This window comes from Nerophis ophidion, linkage group LG01, assembly GCF_033978795.1.
Source record: "Nerophis ophidion isolate RoL-2023_Sa linkage group LG01, RoL_Noph_v1.0, whole genome shotgun sequence".
In the NCBI taxonomy this organism is placed as follows: domain Eukaryota; kingdom Metazoa; phylum Chordata; class Actinopteri; order Syngnathiformes; family Syngnathidae; genus Nerophis; species Nerophis ophidion.
The window spans coordinates 9,399,519-9,422,382 of NC_084611.1; the positions used below are offsets into that span (position 1 = coordinate 9,399,519).

Genomic DNA, 22,864 nt, shown 5'->3' on the forward strand with positions numbered 1-22,864 from the left:
GTCTGGCGGCAGACACTTTATCATCTTCGGGCCAGTGGTGCAACTTGAATCCCTCCCTGTTAGTGTTGTTACACCCTCCGACAACACACTGACTAGGCATGATGTCTCCAAGGTTCCAAAAAATAGTCAAAAAAATGGAAAATAACAGAGCTGAGACCCTGTGTTTGTAATGTGAAAATGAATACGGCGGGTGTGTTACCTCGGTGATGTCACCTTCTGACGTCATCGCTAAAAGACCGATAAACAGAAAGACGTTTAATTTGCCAAAATTCTCCCGTTTAGGGTTCGGAAATCGGTTAAAAAAATACATGGTCTTTTTTCTGCAACATCAAAGTATATATTGACGCTTGCATAGGTTTGGTGATAATGTTCCCCTTTAACGGCCCCACGGCACATTTAAAAAATACCATTGAAAAAAAATTAAAACATAAAAAGTGGTATAAAAGAGCAAATGTAAAATGTAACAGGAACATTTTGCAACATTTACTCTAATAACACACAGGTTGGCATGAGGCACGCATTTACCAGCCATGCAGGCTGTTTCTGTCTTTAAAAAAGTAATAAGTGAATCAAAATCAATGTCATTATGAACTATTGACCTATTCAAGGCTCCAATTACGTCACATTAAATATTCCACTTCGAGATATTTTTGTGGGCAAATGTTGGATATTTTGTGTTTGCCACATAAAAAACTGAGCTGCTTTTTTTCAAAGAAGGGCCTAAAACGAACAAACCAAAAACATCAACTACAAAAAAACTTATAATTGACGAAGAGATCTTAAATTGATCTCGAGACCATTGTGTTAAAAGTAAACAGTAATAAAGACAATTATAATTTATTTTTTTAACACTTTAATGAGTAGGACCCCTTTGGATCAGTGTGTTTTGTTTTTAAGTGTCATTGCTCAAAAAATAAAAGTGAATTAAAATCAATGGTGTTATGAGTTGTTGACCTTTTTACGGCTCCAATAATCATATAATCTCAAATATTCTACTTAAAAATGTTAATGGGTGAAAATATTGCATATTTTGTGTTTTTTTTCCATTAAAAAAAACATGGTTTTCTTTGACAAAAACAGCATACAACTTAAATCTTTAAATACGTCATATTAAGAGATAGACCTAATGTTGATCTAGAGATTTAAAACTTGAAATATAATAAAGATAATAATACTGAATAATGACACATTTTTAACATTTTATTTTTACCAAAACCCTTTGGGGTCCCCGGGATCAAGCCTGAGTGGAGGCCTAGATGTATATTTTTTATACATATATTGGATTGTTTTTTAAGATAAATGGCCCCCGCTTGCTCAGATTTTTCAGTGTGCGGTAAAGATGCGCGGTTTGCATCACAACCGCGGAGTCCGCGGATAAACGGGCGGGTGACATGACGAAAAAATTGATTTTAAATAGATTCGGGCGGGTGGCGGTTGAACCAATTCGGAAATATATATTGTAATAATCCCAGGAATTTGGGCTCATAAAACTTCTTCGTTTGTCTTGTCTTTATTGCACAAGATGTAATACAAGCAAACAACAGCTCTCATGTCTCTAACGCTTTTCCTGGGACAACTCGAACTCTCACTTCCTGTCGATAACGTCACGTCCCTATCTCTCCCTGTCATTGGCTAACAGCCCGTAGCCCGTAGCCAGCCGCTACATTATACATAGTTAAATGTTATGTTGAAGAGGTTCATTTAGCCTACCGACGTGTATTTATAAATGGTTGATTTATATAGGCTAGTAGGTAAAGTGTTGTACCTGACAACTCTTGATGGTACAATCCATATATCACGTCACAGACAACGTCACGCTAACATTCAACCCTTCTTCGATCACGCTTGCACCTCCTGGTACCCCAGCACCTCCAAAACCCTCAAATCTAGACTCCAAACATCCCAGAATAAGCTAATCCGGTTCCTTTTAGACCTCCACCCCAGATCACAGCTCAATCCAACCCACTTCTCCAAAGTGGGCTGGCTCAGGGTGGAGGACAGAGTAAAACAACTTGCACTGAGCCTAGTCTATAAAATCCGCTACACCTCCCTGATACCGAAGTACATGTCCAACTACTTCCTTAACGTAAATGACCGCCATAACCACAACACCAGGGGGAGCTCCACAAACCACGTTAAACCCAGATTCCGATCTAACAAAGGTCTTAACTCATTCTCTTTCTATGCCACATCAATGTGGAATGCACTCCCAACAGGTGTAAAAGTAAGTGCATCTCTATTTTCCTTCAAAACCGCTCTAAAACAACACCTCCAGGCAACTTCAATACTTTACTAATACCCTCCTCCATTCACATCCCATCTCCCCGGATTATAAACAACTCAAATGTACTTCTAATGTATATACTTGTTCTTATGCTATCTGAACTCACTATGTTCTCTGCTGGCTGTACATATCCTACTAAATAAGACCTACACTGTTTCAATGTCCACATTTCTCTGTTGATGCAATTGTTGATGACTGAAGTTCTGATATCAACCAAAGATCCTCATCCCACCCCCCGGATTGTAAATAATGTAAATAATTCAATGTATATACTATGATGATTAACTTGTGTGATGACTGTATTATGTTGATAGTATATATTTGTACCATGAATTGATTAACGTGGACCCCGACTTAAACAAGTTGAAAAACTTATTCGGGTGTTACCATTTAGTGGTCAATTGTACGGAATATGTACTGAACTGTGCAATCTACTAATAAAAGTATCAATCAATCAATCAAATCTTGTGACACCTCTGATGAAGGCTGCAGAAGCAAGGTAGCCCAAACTTGTCAGGTACAACACTTTACCTTACTAGCCTATAGAAATCAACCATTTATAAATAGTTAAATGTGGTTACTCACATACGAAAAACGAGCAGCACTCTTTGAAACAGTATGTGGGCATACTTTTATTTTGAAGTGTCTTGTTTGGTTTGTCGACGGATGTAAGGAAGCTACTTCCGGGTATGGCCAACGACTCGAGGTATTTGTCATTTGTTGGTATTTTACCTGGTAACATGTTTAATCCACATGCTGTGCATGTTATTATTTTTACGTTTGTAACGTGCTGCATTTATTACAGTTTTCACTGTGAATTTGAAGGGAAAGTAAGCCTTCAAATAAATCAGTTCAAGAAAGCCATCGTGTCTGTGCTATTTGGAGGGAGTTACACGTTCTAACCTCACTAATGCCTTGCATCGTCTATATTAGATATTTAACAACGGGCGGGTGGCGAGCGGGTGTGGCTTTGATGCAATGTTGGTTCGGGTGGATTGCAGGCGGATGACGACTTTTGTGATGCGGTTTCGGGTGATATAATTGCCTATCCGCGCATCTCTAGTGTGCGGCTCTCAGTGGAAAAAGTTTAGACACCCCTGCCGTAAGCGATTGGCAAGACAACCAAAATCGAAAGTACCGTATTTTTCGGACTATAAGTCGCAGTTTTTTTTCATACTTTGGCCGGGGGTGCGACTTATACTCAGGAGCGACTTATGTGTGAAATTATTAACAGGTTACCGTAAAATATCAAATAATATTATTTAGCTCATTCACGTAAGAGACTAGACGTATAAGATTTCATGGGATTTATCGATTAGGAGTGACAGATTGTTTGGTAAACGTATAGCATGGTCTATATGTTATAGTTATTTGAATGACTCTTACCATAATATGTTAGGTTAACATAGCAGGCACCTTCTCAGCTGGTTATTTATGCCTCATATAACGTACACTTATTCAGCCTGTTGTTCACTATTCTTTATTTATTTTAAATTGCCTTTCAAATGTCTATTCTTGGTGTTGGGTTTTATCAAATACATTTCCCCAAAAAATGCGACTTATACTCCAGTGCGACTTATATATGTTTTTTTTTCCTTCTTTTTTATGCATTTTCGGCAGGTGCGACTTATACTCCGGATCGACTTATACTCCGAAAAATGCGACATTTACTTAAGACTTTTGTCAGATACAAAGGGAAAATTATACCAAATGATTTTTTAATTTACAGCAGTTTTTTTTACGTCTCCATTAGTGCATATTTTCGACTCTTCTGATTAGGGCTGGGCGATATATCGATATACCTGATATATGGCGGGTTTGTCTCTGTGCGATATAGAAAATGACTATATTGTGATATTCGAGTATAGGTTCTCACGCAGTTGCTTTTAGCTGCGGGCATTACACTGCAGGCTCTTCTTCACTCTTTATTGTCTCTCCTTCTCACAGAGACAAAAAACAAGCGCACCTTCTTACATACGTCACATACAACGTCATACGCCTTTGCGCATGGGTACGTTACCGGTATCAAAATATTGGTATTGGGACAAAACTATTTTCTACTATGTTAACTATTTTATTTAAGGACAAAATTGTTCTTCGATTGGAATAATAAACATATGTCTAATGTACCCTAAGATGTTTTTTGTTAAAATAAGCCAATAATGCCATTTTGTTTGATACACTTAATTTAGAAAAGTACCGAAAAGTATCGAAATAATTTTGGTACCGGTGCCAAAAAATTGGTATTGGCACAACACTATTGTCTAGTATGTTCACTATTTTATTTAAGGACAAACTAGCAATAATAAACATATGTTTAATGTACCCTAACATTTTTTTTTTTAAAACAAAGCCAATATTGACATTATTTGTGGTCCCCTTTATTTAGAAAAGTATCAAAATAATGTTGGGACCGGTACCAAAATATTGGTATCGGGACAACACTATTGTCTACTATGTTCACTATTTTATTTAAGGACAAAATTGTTCTTCGATTGCAATAAGAAACATATATTTAATGTATCCTAAGATGTTTTTTGTTCAAATAAAGCCAACAATGCCATTTTTTTGGTCCCCCTAAGTTACAAAAGTACCGAAAAGTATTGAAAAAATGTTGGTACCGGTACCAAAATATTTGTATCGGGACAACACTATTGTCTACTATGATCACTATTTTATTTAAGGACAAACTAGCAATAATAAAAATATGTTTAATGTATCCTAACTTTTTTTGTTAAAACAAAGCCAATAATGACATTTTTTGTGGTCCCCTTTATTTAGAAAAGTATCGAAATAATTTCCATACCGGTACCAAAATATTGGTATCGGGACAAGACTATTGTCTACTATGTTTACTATTTTATTTCAGGACAAACTAGCAATAATAAAAATATGTTTAATGTACCCCAACTTTTTTTGTTAAAACAAAGCCAATAATGACATTTTTTGTGGTCCCCTTTATTTAGAAAAGTATCGAAATAATTTCCATACCGGTACCAAAATATTGATATCGGGACAAGACTATTGTCTACTATGATCACTATTTTATTTAAGGACATACTAGCAAAAATAAAAATATGTTTAATGTACCCTAACTTTTTTTGTTAAAACAAAGCCAATAATGACATTTTTTGGGGCCCCCTTTATTTAGAAAAGTATTGAAATAATTTTGATACCGGTACCAAAATATTGGTATCGGGACAAGACTATTGTCTACTATGATCACTATTTTATTTAAGGACAAACTAGCAATAATAAAAATATGTTTAATGTACCCTAACTTTTTTTGTTAAAACAAAGCCAGTAATGACATTTTTTGTGGTCCCGTTCATTTAGAAAAGTATCAAAATAATTTTGGTACCGGTACCAAAATATTGGTATCGGGACAACACTATTGTCTACTATGATCACTATTTTATTTAAGGACAAACTAGCAATAATAAAAATATGTTTAATGTACCCTAACTTTTTTTGTTAAAACAAAGCCAATAATGACATTTTTTGTGGCCCCCTTTATTTAGAAAAGTATCAAAATAATTTTGGTACTGGTACCAAAATATTGGTATCGGGACAACACTATTGTCTACTATGATCACTATTTTATTTAAGGACAAACTAGCAATAATAAAAATATGTTTAATGTACCCTAACTTTTTTGGTTAAAACAAAGCCAATAATGACATTTTTTGTTCCCCCCTTTATTTAGAAAAGTATCGAAATAATTTTCATACCGGTACCAAAATATTGGTATCGGGACAACACTATTGTCTACTATGATCACTATTTTATTTAACGACAAACTAGCAATAATAAAAATGTTTAATGTAGCCTAACTTTTTTTGTTAAAACAAAGCCAATAATGACATTTTTTGTGGTCCCCTTCATTTAGAAAAGTATCAAAATAATTTTGGTACCGGTACCAAAATATTGGTATCGGGACAACACTATTGTCTACTATGATCACTATTTTATTTAAGGACAAACTAGCAATAATAAAAATATGTTTAATGTACCCTAACTTTTTTTGTTAAAACAAAGCCAATAATGACATTTTTTGTGGCCCCCTTTATTTAGAAAAGTATCAAAATAATTTTGGTACTGGTACCAAAATATTGGTATCGGGACAACACTATTGTCTACTATGTTCACTATTTTATTTAACGACAAACTAGCAATAATAAAAATGTTTAATGTACCCTAACTTTTTTTGTTAAAACAAAGCCAATAATGCCATTTTTTGTGGCCCCCTTTATTTAGAAAAGTATCGAAATAATTTTGGTACCGGTACCAAAATATTGGTATCGGGACAACACTATTGTCTACTATGATCACTATTTTATCTAAAGACAAACTAGCAATAACAAAAATATGTTTAATATACCCTACCTTTTTTTGTTAAAACAAAGCCAATAATGACATTTTTTGTGGCCCCCTTTATTTAGAAAAGTATCGAAATAATTTTCATACCGGTACCAAAATATTGGTATCGGGACAACACTATTGTCTACTATGATCACTATTTTATTTAACGACAAACTAGCAATAATAAAAATGTTTAATGTAGCCTAACTTTTTTTGTTAAAACAAAGCCAATAATGACATTTTTTGTGGCCCCCTTTATTTAGAAAAGTATCAAAATAATTTTGGTACCGGTACCAAAATATTGATATCGGGACAACACTATTGTCTACTATGTTCACTATTTTATTTAAAGACAAACTAGCAATAACAAAAATATGTTTAATATACCCTAACTTTTTTTGTTAAAACAAAGCCAATAATGACATTTTTTGTGGTCCCCTTCATTTAGAAAAGTATCAAAATAATTTTGGTACCGGTACCAAAATATTGGTATCGGGACAACACTATTGTCTACTATGTTCACTATTTTATTTAAGGACAAACTAGCAATAACAAAAATATGTTTAATATACCCTAACTTTTTTTGTTAAAACAAAGCCAATAATGACATTTTTTGTGGTCCCCTTCATTTAGAAAAGTATCAAAATAATTTTGGTACCGGTACCAAAATATTGGTATCGGGACAACACTATTGTCTACTATGTTCTCTATTTTATTTAAAGACAAACTAGCAATCATAAAAATGTTTAATGTACCCTAACTTTTTTTGTTAAAACAAAGCCAATAATGAAATTTTTTGTGGCCCCCTTTATTTAGAAAAGTATCGAAATAATTTTCATACCGGTATCAAAATATTGGTATCGGGACAACACTATTGTCTACTATGTTCACTATTTTATTTAAGAACAGAATTGTTTTTCGATTGCAATAAGAAACATGTGTTTATTGTACCTGAAGATGTTTTTTTTTTTTTAAATAAAGCCAATAATGCAATTCTTGTGGTCCCCTTTATTTAGAAAAGTACCGAAGTAATTTTGATACCGGTAGCAAAATATTGGCATCGAGTAAACCCCTGTTCTGATCTCTACTTAGCGCTAATGATGGTAGTTGACACCATTTCTCTCATTTTTAAATCTACGTCGTCCAAAACGGTCGACCTCGACCCGAGCAACGACAAGACGAAAAACAGGGGATCGGAACTTGAGGACTTGGTCGACATAAACAGCTTCTAGGGTACAATCTGCTGGATTGTACCTCTTCTCGGTGCGTTGGTTGAGTTTTGCACACGAGGGTCACTGCTCCTGGTGGACGCCTGCGGGGGTTTACAGGACTTGATTTGACAGCTCCGACAACAGGCAGCATTTAGATCAAACAAGCCAGGCTAACCTTTGACTGCGGTCTATCTCTCCACGACTGATCACCTCCTCTTCCTGCCATCGCTCCTTTAATGTTTGATGGACTCCGACCAGACTGGGTGCTTGTTTTTTTTCACCAAAATAAACACACACACACAGATATTATTTGTGTACTGTGACAAGATCAGACAGAATGCATGTTGGTTGCGATGTTAAACATGAATATGTACCCACCTTCTTGGCTTGTGCTGGTTTGCAAAGTTAACATGACGAGGCGAGCCGGCGTGTTGCTTTGCTGACTCGATTCTCCTCTTTGGTTCCGACGTCGGCTCGGCAGCTGTCACTTTGCTCTCCTGAAAAAGATAACGGACCCAAGTTTCATGACGTAACAACTAGGGATGTCCGATAATATCGGCATTCCGATGTAAATGCTTTAAAATGTAATATCAGTGTTTCAAAAAGTAGAATTTATGACTTCTCAAAACGCTGCTGTACGGAGTGGTACACGGACGTAGAGAGAAGTACATTGCGCCAATAAACCTTAAAGGCACATAATATCTACGGCTTTAAACACACAGAAGTGAATGCAAGCATACTTGGTCAACAGCCATTCAGGTCACACTGAGGGTGGCCGTATAAACAACTTTAACACTGTAACAAATATGCGCCACCCTGTGAACCCACACCAAACAAGAATGACAAACACATTTCGGGAGAACATCCGCACCATAACGCAACATAAACACAACAGAACAAATACCCAGGACTAGGGATGCACCGAAATGAAAATTTGTGGCCGAAGCCGAAGCCGAATAAAATTTAAAAGCTTGGCCGAAGGCGAATACTGAATACCGAATAATGAATACAGTTTTTCCCCCAAAATTTTATATTGCATAAACAGCATACAATACATTTTTAGACATGTTTTTTTTAAATAAAGTACATTTTTATTGAATATTGACATATTTTTAATATTCCAGTAGCCTTTGCTTTTCAAAAAAGCACAAAGTTTTTCATTTATATTAGGCCTAAAAAAAAACATGCATTCCCAAAAAAAATAACGTGTATTTAAGTGGATAAACCCACAACAAATGAATTATTGTCCTTTTGGCAAAAGTCTGCTTAGCCACAGTAGATAGGCTAATAATGTAAACAGAAGACTCAAGTAAATCTCAATTAAGTGTGTGCTTGTAACCTCATACACTTATACAGGTAGCCTACACAACAGGCTAATAATGTAAACAGAAGACTGAAGTAAATCTCAATTAAGTGTGTGCTTGTAACCTCATACACTTATACAGGTAGCCTACACAACAGGCTAATAATGTAAACAGAAGGCTCAAGTAAATCTCAATTAAGTGTGTGCTTGTAACCTCATACACTTATACAGGTAGCCTACACACCAGGCTAATAATGTAAACAGAAGACTGAAGTAAATCTCAATAAGTGTGTGCTTGTAACCTCATACACTTATACAGGTAGCCTACACAACAGGCTAATAATGTAAACAGAAGACTGAAGTAAATCTCAATAAGTGTGTGCTTGTAACCTCATACACTTATACAGGTAGCCTACACAACAGGCTAATAATGTAAACAGAAGACTGAAGTAAATCTCAATAAGTGTGTGCTTGTAACCTCATACACTTATACAGGTAGCCTACACACCAGGCTAATAATGTAAACAGCACACACACAATGTAAAGAGCACACATCAGAGAAATACCGTCTGCTCGGTATCGTGTAACGGGGCTCGATGTGCTCCATGAGTCTCCGAAAGCCAATGTCCTCCACAACACTAAACGGTTGATCATCCAAAGCCATAAACTCCATTACCTTCTTTCTAATTCCGTTTGCTTTGGCACTGTCAGTCGCAAACATTTCCGTCCTCTCAAAAACGTCGGCCACGAGGCACCTCCTCGAGACAGTTTGGCTGAACATTCGTTGCAAACTGCAATACTTTTGTCACTTTCCGACACTTTAAAATATCTCCACACTGCTGACATTTTCCCGAAGGCGCCTGGTTCCAACGTCACCGCGTCACTGCACGTTGGTTGATTGCGTCACCGCGTCAAAAAATTGCGTCATTGCGTCACACGCCACTATTCGGCCTTGCATTTAACTCATTCCACCGAAGATCGAATGTGGCTTTTTTGCCATATTCGGCCGAATATATTCGGTTACCGATTAATCGGTGCATCCCTACCCAGGATCCATTGCAGCACTAACTCTTCCGCTACCTCCCACCTCAACCCAGCCCACCTCAACTTCCTCATTATCTCTCAGGGAGAGCATGTCCTTAATTCCAAGCTGCTGTTTTGAGGCATGTTAAAAAAGAAAAAAACGCACTTTCTGACTTCAATAATAAATATGGCAGTGCCATGTTGGCATTTTTTTTCCATAACTCAAGTTGATTTATTTTGGGAAACCTTGTCAACAGCCATGCAGGTCACACTGAGGGTGGCCGTATAAAAACAACTTTAACACCGTTACAAATATGCGCCACACTGTGAACCCACACCAAACAAGAATGACAAACACATTTCGGGAGAACATCCGCACCGTAACACAACATAAACACAACAGAACAAATACCCAGGACCCATTGCAGCACTAACTCTTCCGCTACCTCCCACCTCAACCCAGCCCACCTCAACCTCCTCATGATCTCTCAGGGAGAGCATGTCCCAAATTCCAAGCTGCTGTTTTGAGGCATGTTAAAAAAAAAAACGCACTTTGTGACTTCAATAATAAATATGGCAGTGCCATGTTGGCATTTTTTTCCATAACTCAAGTTGATTTATTTTGGAAAACCTTGTCAACAGCCATGCAGGTCACACTGAGGGTGGCCGTATAAACAACTTTAACACTGTTACAAATATGCGCCACACTGTGAACCCACACCAAACAAGAATGACAAACACATTTCGGGCGAACAACCACACCGTAACGCAACATAAACAAACCAGAACAAATACCCAGAACTCATTGCAGCACTAACTCTTCCGCTACCTCCCACCTCAACCTCCTCATGCTCTCTCAGGGAGAGCATGTCCCAAATTCCAAGCCGCTGTTTTGAGGCATGTTAAAAAAAAATTACGCACTTTGTGGCTTCAATAATAAATATGGCAGTGCCATGTTGGCATTTTTTTCCATAACTTAAGTTGATTTATTTTGGAAAACCTTGTTACATTAGGTATAACAATGTGTTAATTCCACGACTGTATATATCGGTATCGGTTGATCTCTGTGCGATATAGAAAATTACTATATCGTGATATTCGAGGGGGCTTCACGGTGGAAGAGGGGTTAGTGCGTCTGCCTCACAATACAAAGGTCCTGAGTAGTCAGGGTTCAATCCCGGGCTCGGGATCTTTCTGTGTGGAGTTTGCATGTTCTCCCCGTGAATGCGTGGGTTCCCTCCGGGTACTCCGGCTTCCTCCCACCTCCAAAGACATGCACCTGGGGATAGGTTGATTGGCAACACTAAATAGGCCCTAGTGTGTGAATGTGAGTGTGAATGTTGTCTGTCTGTGTTGGCCCTGCGATGAGGTGGCGACTTGTCCAGGGTGTACGCCGCCTTCCGCCCGATTGTAACTGAGATAGGCACCTGCGCCCCCCGCCACCCCAAAGGGAATAAACGGTAGAAAATGGATGGATGGATGGGTGATATTCGAGTATACGTCCTCAGGCAGTTGCTTTTAGCTGCGGGCATTACACTACAAGCTCTTCTCACTCTATTTTTGTCTCTACTCACAGAGACATAAAACAAGCGCACCTTCTTACACAGGTCACATACTGTTGCAACGTCATACGCCTTCGAGGAGCAGACAGGTGGCGTTTTGGACATGTTGGGCATCCCGGGACTCGCACGGACATGGTAAATTTAGCTATGATTCTAGCGGTGTGGCAACAAATGAAGGAAGAATTAATTCCCAAGAAAAAAAGCAGGGAGTCCATCGTCTGGCGGTGGTTTGGCTTCAAGCCGGAAGTACGTGGCAAAAGCGCTGCTACAAAAAGTAGCAGCACTGCACCATTTGAAAAGTCACCCGCTGGAGAATGAAGAGTGCTTGAAACTCCGCATGTCAACATCAACAAAATGCCAAAGCAACCATTTCCAGACCAACACCGTATGAAAAATAGTCAACAACAGAAGGAGATAACGTCCACAAGAACCTACCACATAGCGAAGCACATACACTATTTGATTTCCTATTATGCAGCTCATTTTTATTTGACACTTATTGAAATATATTGTGTGACATCATGCACAAAAGTGCACTTTATTTATTTTTAACTATTGTAGTGGCGTTCTGTACAAAAAGTGCACTTTAATTTCAATCAATCAATCAATCAATCAATGTTTACTTATATAGCCCTAAATCACTAGTGTCTCAAAGGGCTGCACAAACCACTACGACCTCCTCGGTAGGCCCACACAAGGGCAAGGAAAACTCACACCCAGTGGGACGTCGGTGACAATGATGACTATGAGAAACCTTGGAGAGGAGGAAAGCAATGGATGTCGAGCGGGTCTAACATGATACTGTGAAAGTTCAATCCATAATGGATCCAACACAGTCGTGAGAGTCCAGTCCAAAGCGGAGCCAGCAGGAAACCATCCCAAGCGGAGGCGGATAGGCAGCGCAGAGATGTCCCCAGCCGATACACAGGCAAGCAGTACATGGCCACCGGATCTGACCGGACCCCCTCCACAAGGGAGAGTGGGACATAGGAGAAAAAGAAAAGAAACAGCAGATCAACTGGTCTAAAAAGGGAGTCTATTTAAAGGCTAGAGTATACAAATGAGTTTTAAGGTGAGACTTAAATGCTTCTACTGAGGTAGCATCTCGAACTGTTACCGGGAGGGCATTCCAGAGTACTGGAGCCCGAAATGAAAACGCTCTATAGCCCGCAGACTTTTTTTGGGCTTTGGGAATCACTAATAAGCTGGAGTCCTTTGAACGCAGATTTCTTGCTGGGACATACGGTACAATACAATCGGCAAGATAGGATGGAGCTAGACCGTGTAGTATTTTATACATAAGTAGTAAAACCTTAAAGTCACATCTTAAGTGCACAGGAAGCCAGTGCAGGTGAGCCAGTACAGGCGTAATGTGATCAAACTTTCTTGTTCTTGTCAAAAGTCTAGCAGCCGCATTTTGTACCTACTGTAATCTTTTAATGCTAGACATGGGGAGACCCGAAAATAATACGTTACAGTAATCGAGACGAGACGTAACAAATGCATGGATAATGATCTCAGCGTCTTTAGTGGACAGAATGGAGCGAATTTTAGCGATATTACGGAGATGAAAGAAGGCCGTTTTAGTAACGCTTTTAATGTGTGACTCAAAGGAGAGAGTTGGGTCGAAGACAATACCCAGATTCTTTACCGTGTCGCCTTGTTTAATTGTTTGGTTGTCAAACGTTAGAGTTGTATTATTAAATAGAGGTCGGTGTCTAGCAGGACCGATAATCAGCATTTCCGTTTTTTTGCCGTTGAGTTGCAAACAGTTAGCGGACATCCATTGCTTAATTTCATTAAGACACGCCTCCAGATGACTACAATCCGGCGTGTTGGTCAGCTTTAGGGGCATGTAGAGTTGGGTGTCATCAGCATAACAGTGAGAGCTAACACCGTATTTGCGTATGATGTCACCTAGCGGCAGCATGTAGATGCTGAAGAGTGCAGGGCCAAGGACCGAACCCCGGGGAACTCTATACGTTATTAAAAAAAGGCAAAAACAAAAGAATACAAAGTACAGCTCAAGTTAAGGCCACATGTAACAGTTCTCGTAACAGACCCGTCAAAAGTCAGTTTTCAGAAACCCAGGTTTAGGAGACTCCTTGTACAATAATCCATGAATAGTCTGGCTCAAAATAACTCAAGTAGGATTTTGAAAGGCTGGTCCACTTTGTGATGCATGATATTTGAAACCAAGAGCTACTTCTTGGGTACTGATTAATGCGAAGGGCTACCAGTTTGATACACACTTAAAAACATTTCCAGAAATAGCCAATTTGCTCAATTTACCTTTAATAAATAAATGTATATATATATATATATATATATTAAAAAAATGTGTATTTCTGTCTGTCATTCCATCGTACATTTTTTTTTCTTTTACGGAAGGTTTTTTGTAGGGAATAAATGATGAAAGGAACACTTAACTGAACTTTTTAAAAGAGGAGAAAACACGAAAAAAATGAAAATTACATTTTGAAACATAGTTTATCTTCAATTTCGACTCTTTAAAATTCTAAATTCAACCGAAAAAAAATTAAGAGAAAAACTAGGTACTTCAAATCTTTTTGAAAAAAATTTAAAAAATAATTTATGAAACATCATTAGTAATTTTTAATGATTAAGATTTATTTTAGAATTTTGATGGCATGTTTTAAATAGGTTCAAATCCTATCTATACTTTGTTATAATATATAACACATTGGACCAAGCTATAATTCTAACAAAGACAAATCATTATTTCTTCTACATTTTCCAGAACAAAAATGTTAAATTTGAAATAAGATTTAAATTTGATTCTGCAGATTTTTTAGATTTGCCAGAATAATTTTTTGGAATTTTAATCATAGTAAGTCTGAAGAAATATTTCAGAAATATTCTTCATCGGAAAAAACAGTAGCTAAAACGAAGAATTACATTTTAATTTTTTTATTATTCTTTACAATAAAAGAAAATTATTTACTTGAACATTGATTTAAATTGTCAGGAAAGAAGAGGAAGGAATTTAAAAGGTAAAAAGGTATATGTGTTTAAAAATCCTAAAATCTTTTTTAAGGTTGTATTTTTTCCTCTAAAATTGTCTTTCTGAAAGTTATAAGAAGCAAAGTAAAAAAAATAAATTTATTTATTTAAACAAGTGAAGACCAAGTCTTTAAAATATTCTCTTGGATTTTCAAATTCTATTTGAGTTTTGTCTCTCTTAGAATTAAAAATGTCAAGCAAAGAGAGACCAGCATGCTAGTAAATAAATACAATTTAGAAAATAGAGGCAGCTCACTGGTAAGTGCCGCTATTTGAGCTATTTTTAGAACAGGCCAGCGGGCGACAAATCTGGTCCTTACGGGCACCGCGTTGGTGACCCCTGTTCCAGAGGAATCAAGTCTGGTAAAACTTTACACCAACCATTAACAGAGCCCACTTTAACAATATGTTTTGGTTCTTCGTAGCAAAAGTAAGAATATTATGTAACATTTTGCCAGGTATAGTTATAATAATAATAATAATAATAATAATGGATTAGATTTATATCGCGCTTTTCTATTGTTAGATACTCAAAGCGCTCACAGAGAAGTGGGAACCCATCATTCATTCACACAATGGTGGTGGTAAGCTACATCTGTAGCCACAGCTGCCCTGGGGTAGACTGACGGAAGTGTGGCTGCCAGTTTGCACCTACGTACCCTCCGACCACCACCTATCATTCATTCATCATTAATGTGTGAGCGGCACCGGGGGCAAGGGTGAAATGTCCTGCTCAAGGACACAACGGCACCGATTTGGATGTCAAATAGGTGGGAAGCGAACCTGCAACACTCAGGTTTCTGGCTCGGCCGCTCTACCCACTACGCCAGGGGTGCCCATTACGTCGATCGCGAGCTACCAGTCGACCGCGGGGGGTGTGTCAGTCGATCTCCAGCCAGGCTTTTAAAAAAAATAGACCTAAAAATTAGCGATCATCGATCTTCACCAAGACGTCACTTAAATGACATTCACGGTACCGGAGGGTCTTGTGAGATGACGCTGGCTGCTGCAAGATCATTATTATTAAAATATGACCGAGAGGAAGGCGAGAAACACTTTTTATTTCAACAGACTCTCGCGCGGTGCCTTCCGTCAAAACTCTAAAGGCCGACTGCACATTTCCTATCTTCACAATAAAAGCCCTGCTTCATGCTGCCTGCGCTAACTAAATACAGAGTCTCGGAAAACTGGCGTGCACAAGCGATCCCTCAGAAAGCTGGCGTGCACATCACTTGTGCACGCCAGCTTTCCGAGACTCTTATTTTGTTAGCGCAGGCAGCATGAAGCAGGGCTTTTATTGTGAAGATAGGAAATGTGCAGTCGGCCTTTAGAGTTTTGACGGAAGGGACGGCGCGAAAGTCTGTTGAAATAAAAACTGTTTTATCGCCTTCCTCTCTGTCATTTTTTCATAATAATGAACTGGCAGCAGCCAGCGTCATCTCACAAGACCCTCGGGTGCCGTGAATGTCAATCAAGCAAGCTACGGAATTTGCCGCCAATGTTTTTCTTGTAAAGTGTATGGAAGCTGGATGAATTAGATGCCAAAAACCAACCACTTTCATGTGGTATTGTACAGAAAGGACAACTTTTTTTTCTCCTCCATCTGAAAATGTGGGCGTTATCATCATTACTGTCTGATTCCAATCAATGCAAGTCATCAGAATCAGGTAATACACCAACTTATATTCTTGTCTTCGTGAAAGAAAGACATCTATATGTGTTACACATGCTTGTATTATCATTTAAATTTATTGTTTATGAAAGAAAATGTCTCTTTCATAAATAAATAAATATAAATGATATATATAAATGAGGTAGATCCCCTCGAGTTGGTCAATTGAAAAGTAGCTCGCCTGCAGGAAAAGTGTGGGCACCCCTCTACTACGCCATGCCTCCCCCTAGTAACACTCGTGCCCGGGAGACCTAAAATCAAACACATTGGGCGGTTTAGCTCGGTTGGTAGAGTGGCCGTGCCAGCAACTTGAGGGTTGCAGGTTTGATTCCCGCTTCTGCCAACCTAGTCACTGCCGTTGTGTCCTCGGGCAAGACACTTTACCCACCTGCTCCCAGTGCCACCCACACTGGTTTGAATGTAACTTAGATATTGGGGTTTCACTATGTAAAGTGCTTTGAGTCACTAGGGACAGCGTGGCGCAGTGGGGAGAGTGGCCGTGCGCAACCCGAGCGTCCCTGGTTCAATTCCCCACCTAGTACCAACCTCGTCCACGTCCGTTGTGTCCTGAGCAAGACACTTCACCCTTGCTCCTGATTTGTGCTGGTTGGAGCCTTGCATGGCAGCTCCCTCCATCAGTGTGTGAATGTGTGTGTGAATGGGTAAATGTGGAAGTAGTGTCAAAGCGCTTTGAGTACCTTGAAGGTAGAAAAGCGCTATACAAGTACAACCCATTTATTTATTTATTATTTATAGAGAAAAAGCGCTATATAAATATAATTCAATTCAAAAATTCAATTCATTTCTAACTTTATATCAAATGGGGGATAGGTTGATTGGCAACGCTAAACTGGCCCTAGTGTGTGAATGTGAGTGTGAATGTTGTCTGTCTATCTGTGTTGGCCCTGTGATGAGGTGGCGACTTGTCCGGGGTGTACTCGCCTTCCGCCGATTGTAGCTGAGATAGGCGCCAGCGCCCACCGCAACCCCAAAAGGGAATAAGCGGTAGCAATGCTAAACTGACCCTAGTGTGTGAATGTGAGTGTGAATGTTGTCTGTCTATCTGTGTTGGCCCTGCGATGAGGTGGCGACTTGTCCGGGGTGTACTCCGCCTTCCGCCCGATTGTAGCTGAGATAGGCACCAGCGCCCACCGCAACCCCAAAAGGGAATAAGCGGTAGAAAATGGATGGATGGATGGGCAATATCGCCCAGTCCAAAAAGAGAGTCTAGGTTTTTGACATCATGGCCAGTGGGACTATAAATGAAAAACAGATTTCTTGGCCAATTCTGGCTTTTTTTAACCAGTCAAGTGTTTAATGAAATTGCATTGTCCCCTTTGAAATAAACTAATCTAAATTAATTTAATCTAATCGCCACTTTAGGCATGTTTTAAGAGTTATGACGGTGCATTTATGAGGCATGTATCAGCACAGGCGTCATTCAAAACAACTTTACTCAACAACTGTTGGTCGACGCAACTATTACTCGTACAAACTTTACCAATAAGTCTACGGTTGTTTCTCGGTGGTATCTAACCGTTTTTACGGTGGATTTTCACGGTTAATCGCTCAGCTTTTCAAAGTTCGAAACGTCACAGCTAGCTCGCTGCTAACTAGCGTGCTAGCCGTCGTAACAATCTTGTCCCCCGCTACCTTCTCCATCTTGAAAGCCTCCCTTTGGCGCCGTCACGTCTCCGTGGAATCACGCGAAGCTCCTTGCGTTGCCATTCTCCCACTTGTTGAATTTGCTGGGAACTATGAAGATGACGCTGACAGCTGCCATGGAAGAGGAACTAGCAGCCTGGCGTGGGGACTATGTTGATATTTCATCAGGCGGACAGCGACATCCAGTGGCGGCGCTAGGAACTGCAGCTTTTTTTTTACATTCAACTGGAGCGGGCGGGATATTGGAATCGCGATTCTCATGTGCGATTCAGTGAATTGTGAAGTGAATTATATTTATATAGCGCTTTTCTCTAGTGACTCAAAGCGCTTTACATAGTGAAACCCAATATCTAAGTTACATTTAAACCAGTGTGGGTGGCACTGGGAGCATGTGGGTAAAGTGTCTTGCCCAAGGACACAACGGCAGTGAATAGGATGGCGGAAGCGGGAATTGAACCTGCAACCGTCGAATTGCTGGCACGGCCGCTCTACCAACCGAGCTATGCCGCCCCGGCAGAATCATTCTCATTTTTTTTTTTCGATTTTTTTTTTTTTTATCAATCCAACAAAACAATACACAGCAATACCATAACAATGCAATACAATTCCAAAGCCAAAACCTGACCAGCAACACTCAGAACTGCAATAAACAGAGCAATTGAGAAGACACAAACACGACACAGAACAAACCAAAGGTAGTGAAACGGTATCAATATTAGTAATAATTTCAGCATAGCAGTGATTAAAAATCCCTCATTGACATTATCATTATCCATCCATCCATCCATTTTTCTACCGCTTATTCCCTTTTGGGGTCGCGGGGGGCGCTGGCGCCTATCTCAGCTACAATCGGGCGGAAGGCAAGGTACACCCTGGACAAGTCGCCACCTCATCGCAGGGCCAACACAAATAGACAGACAACATTTACGCTCACATGCACACACTAGGGCCAATTTAGTGTTGCCAATCAACCTATCCCCAGGTGCATGTCTTTGGAAGTGGGAGGAAGCCGGAGTACCCGGAGGGAACCCACGCATTCACGGGGAGAACATGCAAACTCCACACAGAAAGATCCCGAGCCTGGATTTGAACCCAGGACTGCAGGAACTTCGTATTGTGAGGCAGACGCACTAACCCCTCTGCCACCGTGAAGCCCACATTATCATTAGACATTTATAAAAATAAAAAAAAAGAACAATAGTGTCACAGAGGCTTACACTTGCATCGCATCTCATAAGCTTGACAATGTTGTAAGCATTTCACCAATCTCGCGCACTTTGCAAATTATACATCATTTCCATTGTGCGCAAGCAATTTGCATATCGCAAGACGAGATTTAAGACGAGATTTTGTTTGAAAATGGCGCGACCGTGTCAAATGGATGAAGAAGAATTTGCGGAATTCTGCACAAAAAGCTACATCGAACAGAAGAACGGCAAAACAGTCTCCCAACACTGCGTAGATGGCATCAAAGGTTAGGGTTAGGGTTAGTTTTAGGGTTAGTAGCCAGAACTTCCAACACAATCAATATATAACTGGAAGCAATTTCCAAAATTGCCAAAAAGATTGAGCATTATACAAATTGTCCATCCATCCATTCATCCATCATCTTCCGCTTATCCGAGGTCAGGTCGCGGGGGCAGCAGCCTAAGCAGGGAAGCCCAGACTTCCCTTTCTCCAGCCACTTCGTCTAGCTCTTCCCGGGGGATCCCGAGGCGTTCCCAGGCCAGCCGGGAGACATAGTCTTCCCAACGTGTCCTGGGTCTTCCCCGTGGCCTCCTACCGGTTGGACGTGCCCTAAACACATCCCTAGGGAGGCATTCGGGTGGCATCCTGACCAGATGCCCGAACCACCTCATCTGGCTCCTCTCGATGTGGAGGAGCAGCGGCTTTACTTTGAGTTCCTCCCGGATGGCAGAGCTTCTCACCCTATCTCTAAGGGAGAGAGGAAACTCATTTCGGCCGCTTGTACCCGTGATCTTATCCTTTCGGTCATGACCCAAAGCTCATGACCATAGGTGAGGATGGGAATGAAGATCGACCGGTAAATTGAGAGCTTTGCCTTCCGGCTCAGCTCCTTCTTCACCAAAACGGATCGATACAACGTCCGCATTACTGAAGACGCCGCACCGATCCGCCTGTTGATCTCACGATCCACTCTTCCCTCACTTGTGAACAAGACTCCGAGGTACTTGAACTCCTCCACTTGGGGCAAGATCTCCTCTCCAACCTGGAGATGGCACTCCACCCTGACTAAAGTAGTGAAGCTGTATTTTCATTTGCACTTAAACTGTACTGAAATATATATATTATTATTTAATATTAGTTAGATTTGATCCTAGCACTGTGTAATTGTAAGTACATTTATTTTTAATAGTCCTGTCACGGCGCTGGCTCGAACGCACTTTTCCCCCGGCAGCTGGGTCTACTAGCACCTCCACTGGCAGCTCGCCTAGACACGCCCCTGATTAGCAATCTGCACACCTGGAGCTGATGATCAGACCTGCATTCATAAGCATGCACAACCTGCCATCCCCTCGCCGGAATATAACCTTCTGTTAGCATACCGTAAGCAATCTACATGCTTCCTGAAATCTTTCTCTCTGTGAGTGTTTCCCCCGTCGTGTCTGATTTGCTTCTGTATCTGTAGCTGGGTGACGTCATACGCAAATACGTTATTTGCTTTCACTGTTATGCTGATGACACCCAACTCTACATGCCCCTAAAGCTGACCAACACGCCGGATTGTAGTCAGCTGGAGGCATGTCTTAATGAAATTAAACAATGGATGTCCGCTAACTTTTTGCAACTTAATGCCCAAAAAATGGAAATGCTGATTATCGGTCCTGCTAGACACCGACCTCTATTTAATAATACAACTTTAACATTTGACAACCAAATAATAAAACAAGGTGACTCTGTAAAAAATCTGGGTATTATATTCGACCCAACTCTCTCCTTTGAGTCACACATTAAAAGCGTTACTAAAACGGCCTTCTTTCATCTCCGTAATATCGCTAAAATTCGCTCCATTTTGTCCACTAAAGACGCTGAGATCATTATCCATGCGTTTGTTACGTCTCGCCTCGACTACTGTAACGTATTATTTTCGGGTCTCCCCATGTCTAGCATTAAAAGATTACAGTTGGTACAAAATGCGGCTGCTAGACTTTTGACAAGAACAAGAAAGTTTGATCACATTACACCTGTACTGGCTCACCTGCACTGGCTTCCTGTGCACTTAAGATGTGACTTTAAGGTTTTACTACTTACGTATAAAATACTACACGGTCTAGCTCCATCCTATCTTGCCGATTGTATTGTACCATATGTCCCGGCAAGAAATCTGCCTTCAAAGGACTCCGGCTTATTAGTGATTCCTAGAGCCCAAAAAAAGTCTGCGGGCTATAGAGCGTTTTCCGTTGGGGCTCCAGTACTCTGGAATGCCCTCCCGGTAACAGTTCGAGATGCTACCTCAGTAGAAGCATTTAAGTCTCACCTTAAAACTCATCTGTATACTCTAGCCTTTAAATAGACCTCCTTTTTAGACCAGTTGATCTGCCGCTTCTTTTCTTTCTCCTATGTCCCCCCCTCCCTTGTGGAGGGGGTCCGGTCCGATGACCATGGATGAAGTACTGGCTGTCCAGAGTCGAGACCCAGGATGGAGCGCTCGCCTGTATCGGTTGGGGACATCTCTACGCTGCTGATCCGCCTCCGCTTGAGATGGTTTCCTGTGGACGGGACTCTGGCTGCTGTCTTGGATCCGCTTGAACTGAACTCTCGCGGCTGTGTTGGAGCCACTATGGATTGAACTTTCACAGTATCATGTTAGACCCCGCTCGACATCCATTGCTTTCGGTCCCCCAGAGGGGGGGGGGTTGCCCACATCTGAGGTCCTCTCCAAGGTTTCTCATAGTCAGCATTGTCACTGGCGTCCCACTGGATGTGAATTCTCCCTGCCCACTGGGTGTGAGTTTTCCTTGCCCTTTTGTGGGTTCTTCCGAGGATGTTGTAGTCGTAATGATATGTGCAGTCCTTTGAGACATTTGTGATTTGGGGCTATATAAATAAATATTGATTGATTGATTGATCTTCCTTGTCCTTCCAGCGTCTGCCCTCGTTCCTGTGTTGGCGAGCAGTGCGTTTCGTCATTTTCTTGTCCCCTAGTTTCCCGGATAAACCTTTTGGATTCTTGACCTCCCGCTTGGACACGGACCTCTCAACACCTCTCTCTCAGCTCCACAGACATCCCGCTTGTCTCACGGACCTTCCTGTTTTGCCCCAGCTCTCGATTCAACACCACGGTCAAACACTCATGTAATTTCCCACACCAAGTCTACACCACACATTCTTGGATATTAGTTCACACTATTTCCTTAGTTATTATTATTGACTATTATATATACATATATAAATATATATATATATAGCATAGCGCTTTATTGCCCCCTTGTAGAACTGTGCTGTCACAACTCCCTCCAACCATAACAAGTCCCTTTGTTTTGCAGTAAATTTGATTGAATATTTATTTTTGTAATCAGCCTGACCTAAGCCTTAAATATAATCTTGGTGATTAGCACATGTGAAGTGAATTATATTTATATAGCGCTTTTCTCTAGTGACTCAAAGCGCTTTTACATGGTGAAACCCAATATCTAAGTTACAATTTTAAACTAGTGTGGGTGGCACTGGGAGCAGGTGGGTAAAGTGTCTTGCCCAAGGACACAACAGCAGTGACTAGGATGGCAGAAGCGGGGA

At 40.2% G+C, this 22,864-nt stretch overlaps 1 protein-coding gene across 5 annotated transcripts in view; it reads right to left on the reverse strand.

The window, feature by feature from the left end:
• The window catches only part of LOC133549863 (selenocysteine insertion sequence-binding protein 2-like), a 66,078-nt gene extending 47,791 nt beyond the window's left edge, over positions 1 to 18,287 (reverse strand). For 4 of the 5 annotated variants that reach the window (XM_061895736.1, XM_061895745.1, XM_061895726.1 and 1 more), the window contains exons 1-4: positions 18,095 to 18,286; positions 8,236 to 8,354; positions 8,033 to 8,123; positions 7,901 to 7,958 (exon numbers count right to left, since the gene is read on the reverse strand). In XM_061895736.1, the coding sequence (XP_061751720.1) occupies positions 7,901 to 7,958; positions 8,033 to 8,123; positions 8,236 to 8,354; positions 18,095 to 18,103 (277 nt within the window). In that variant the 5' untranslated portion in view covers positions 18,104 to 18,286. Of the gene's footprint in view, positions 1 to 7,900; positions 7,959 to 8,032; positions 8,124 to 8,235; positions 8,355 to 18,094 lie in introns of all 5 variants that reach the window. The other variant, XM_061895753.1, reaches the window with a different exon arrangement.
• Between the last annotated feature and the right edge of the window lie 4,577 nt (positions 18,288 to 22,864).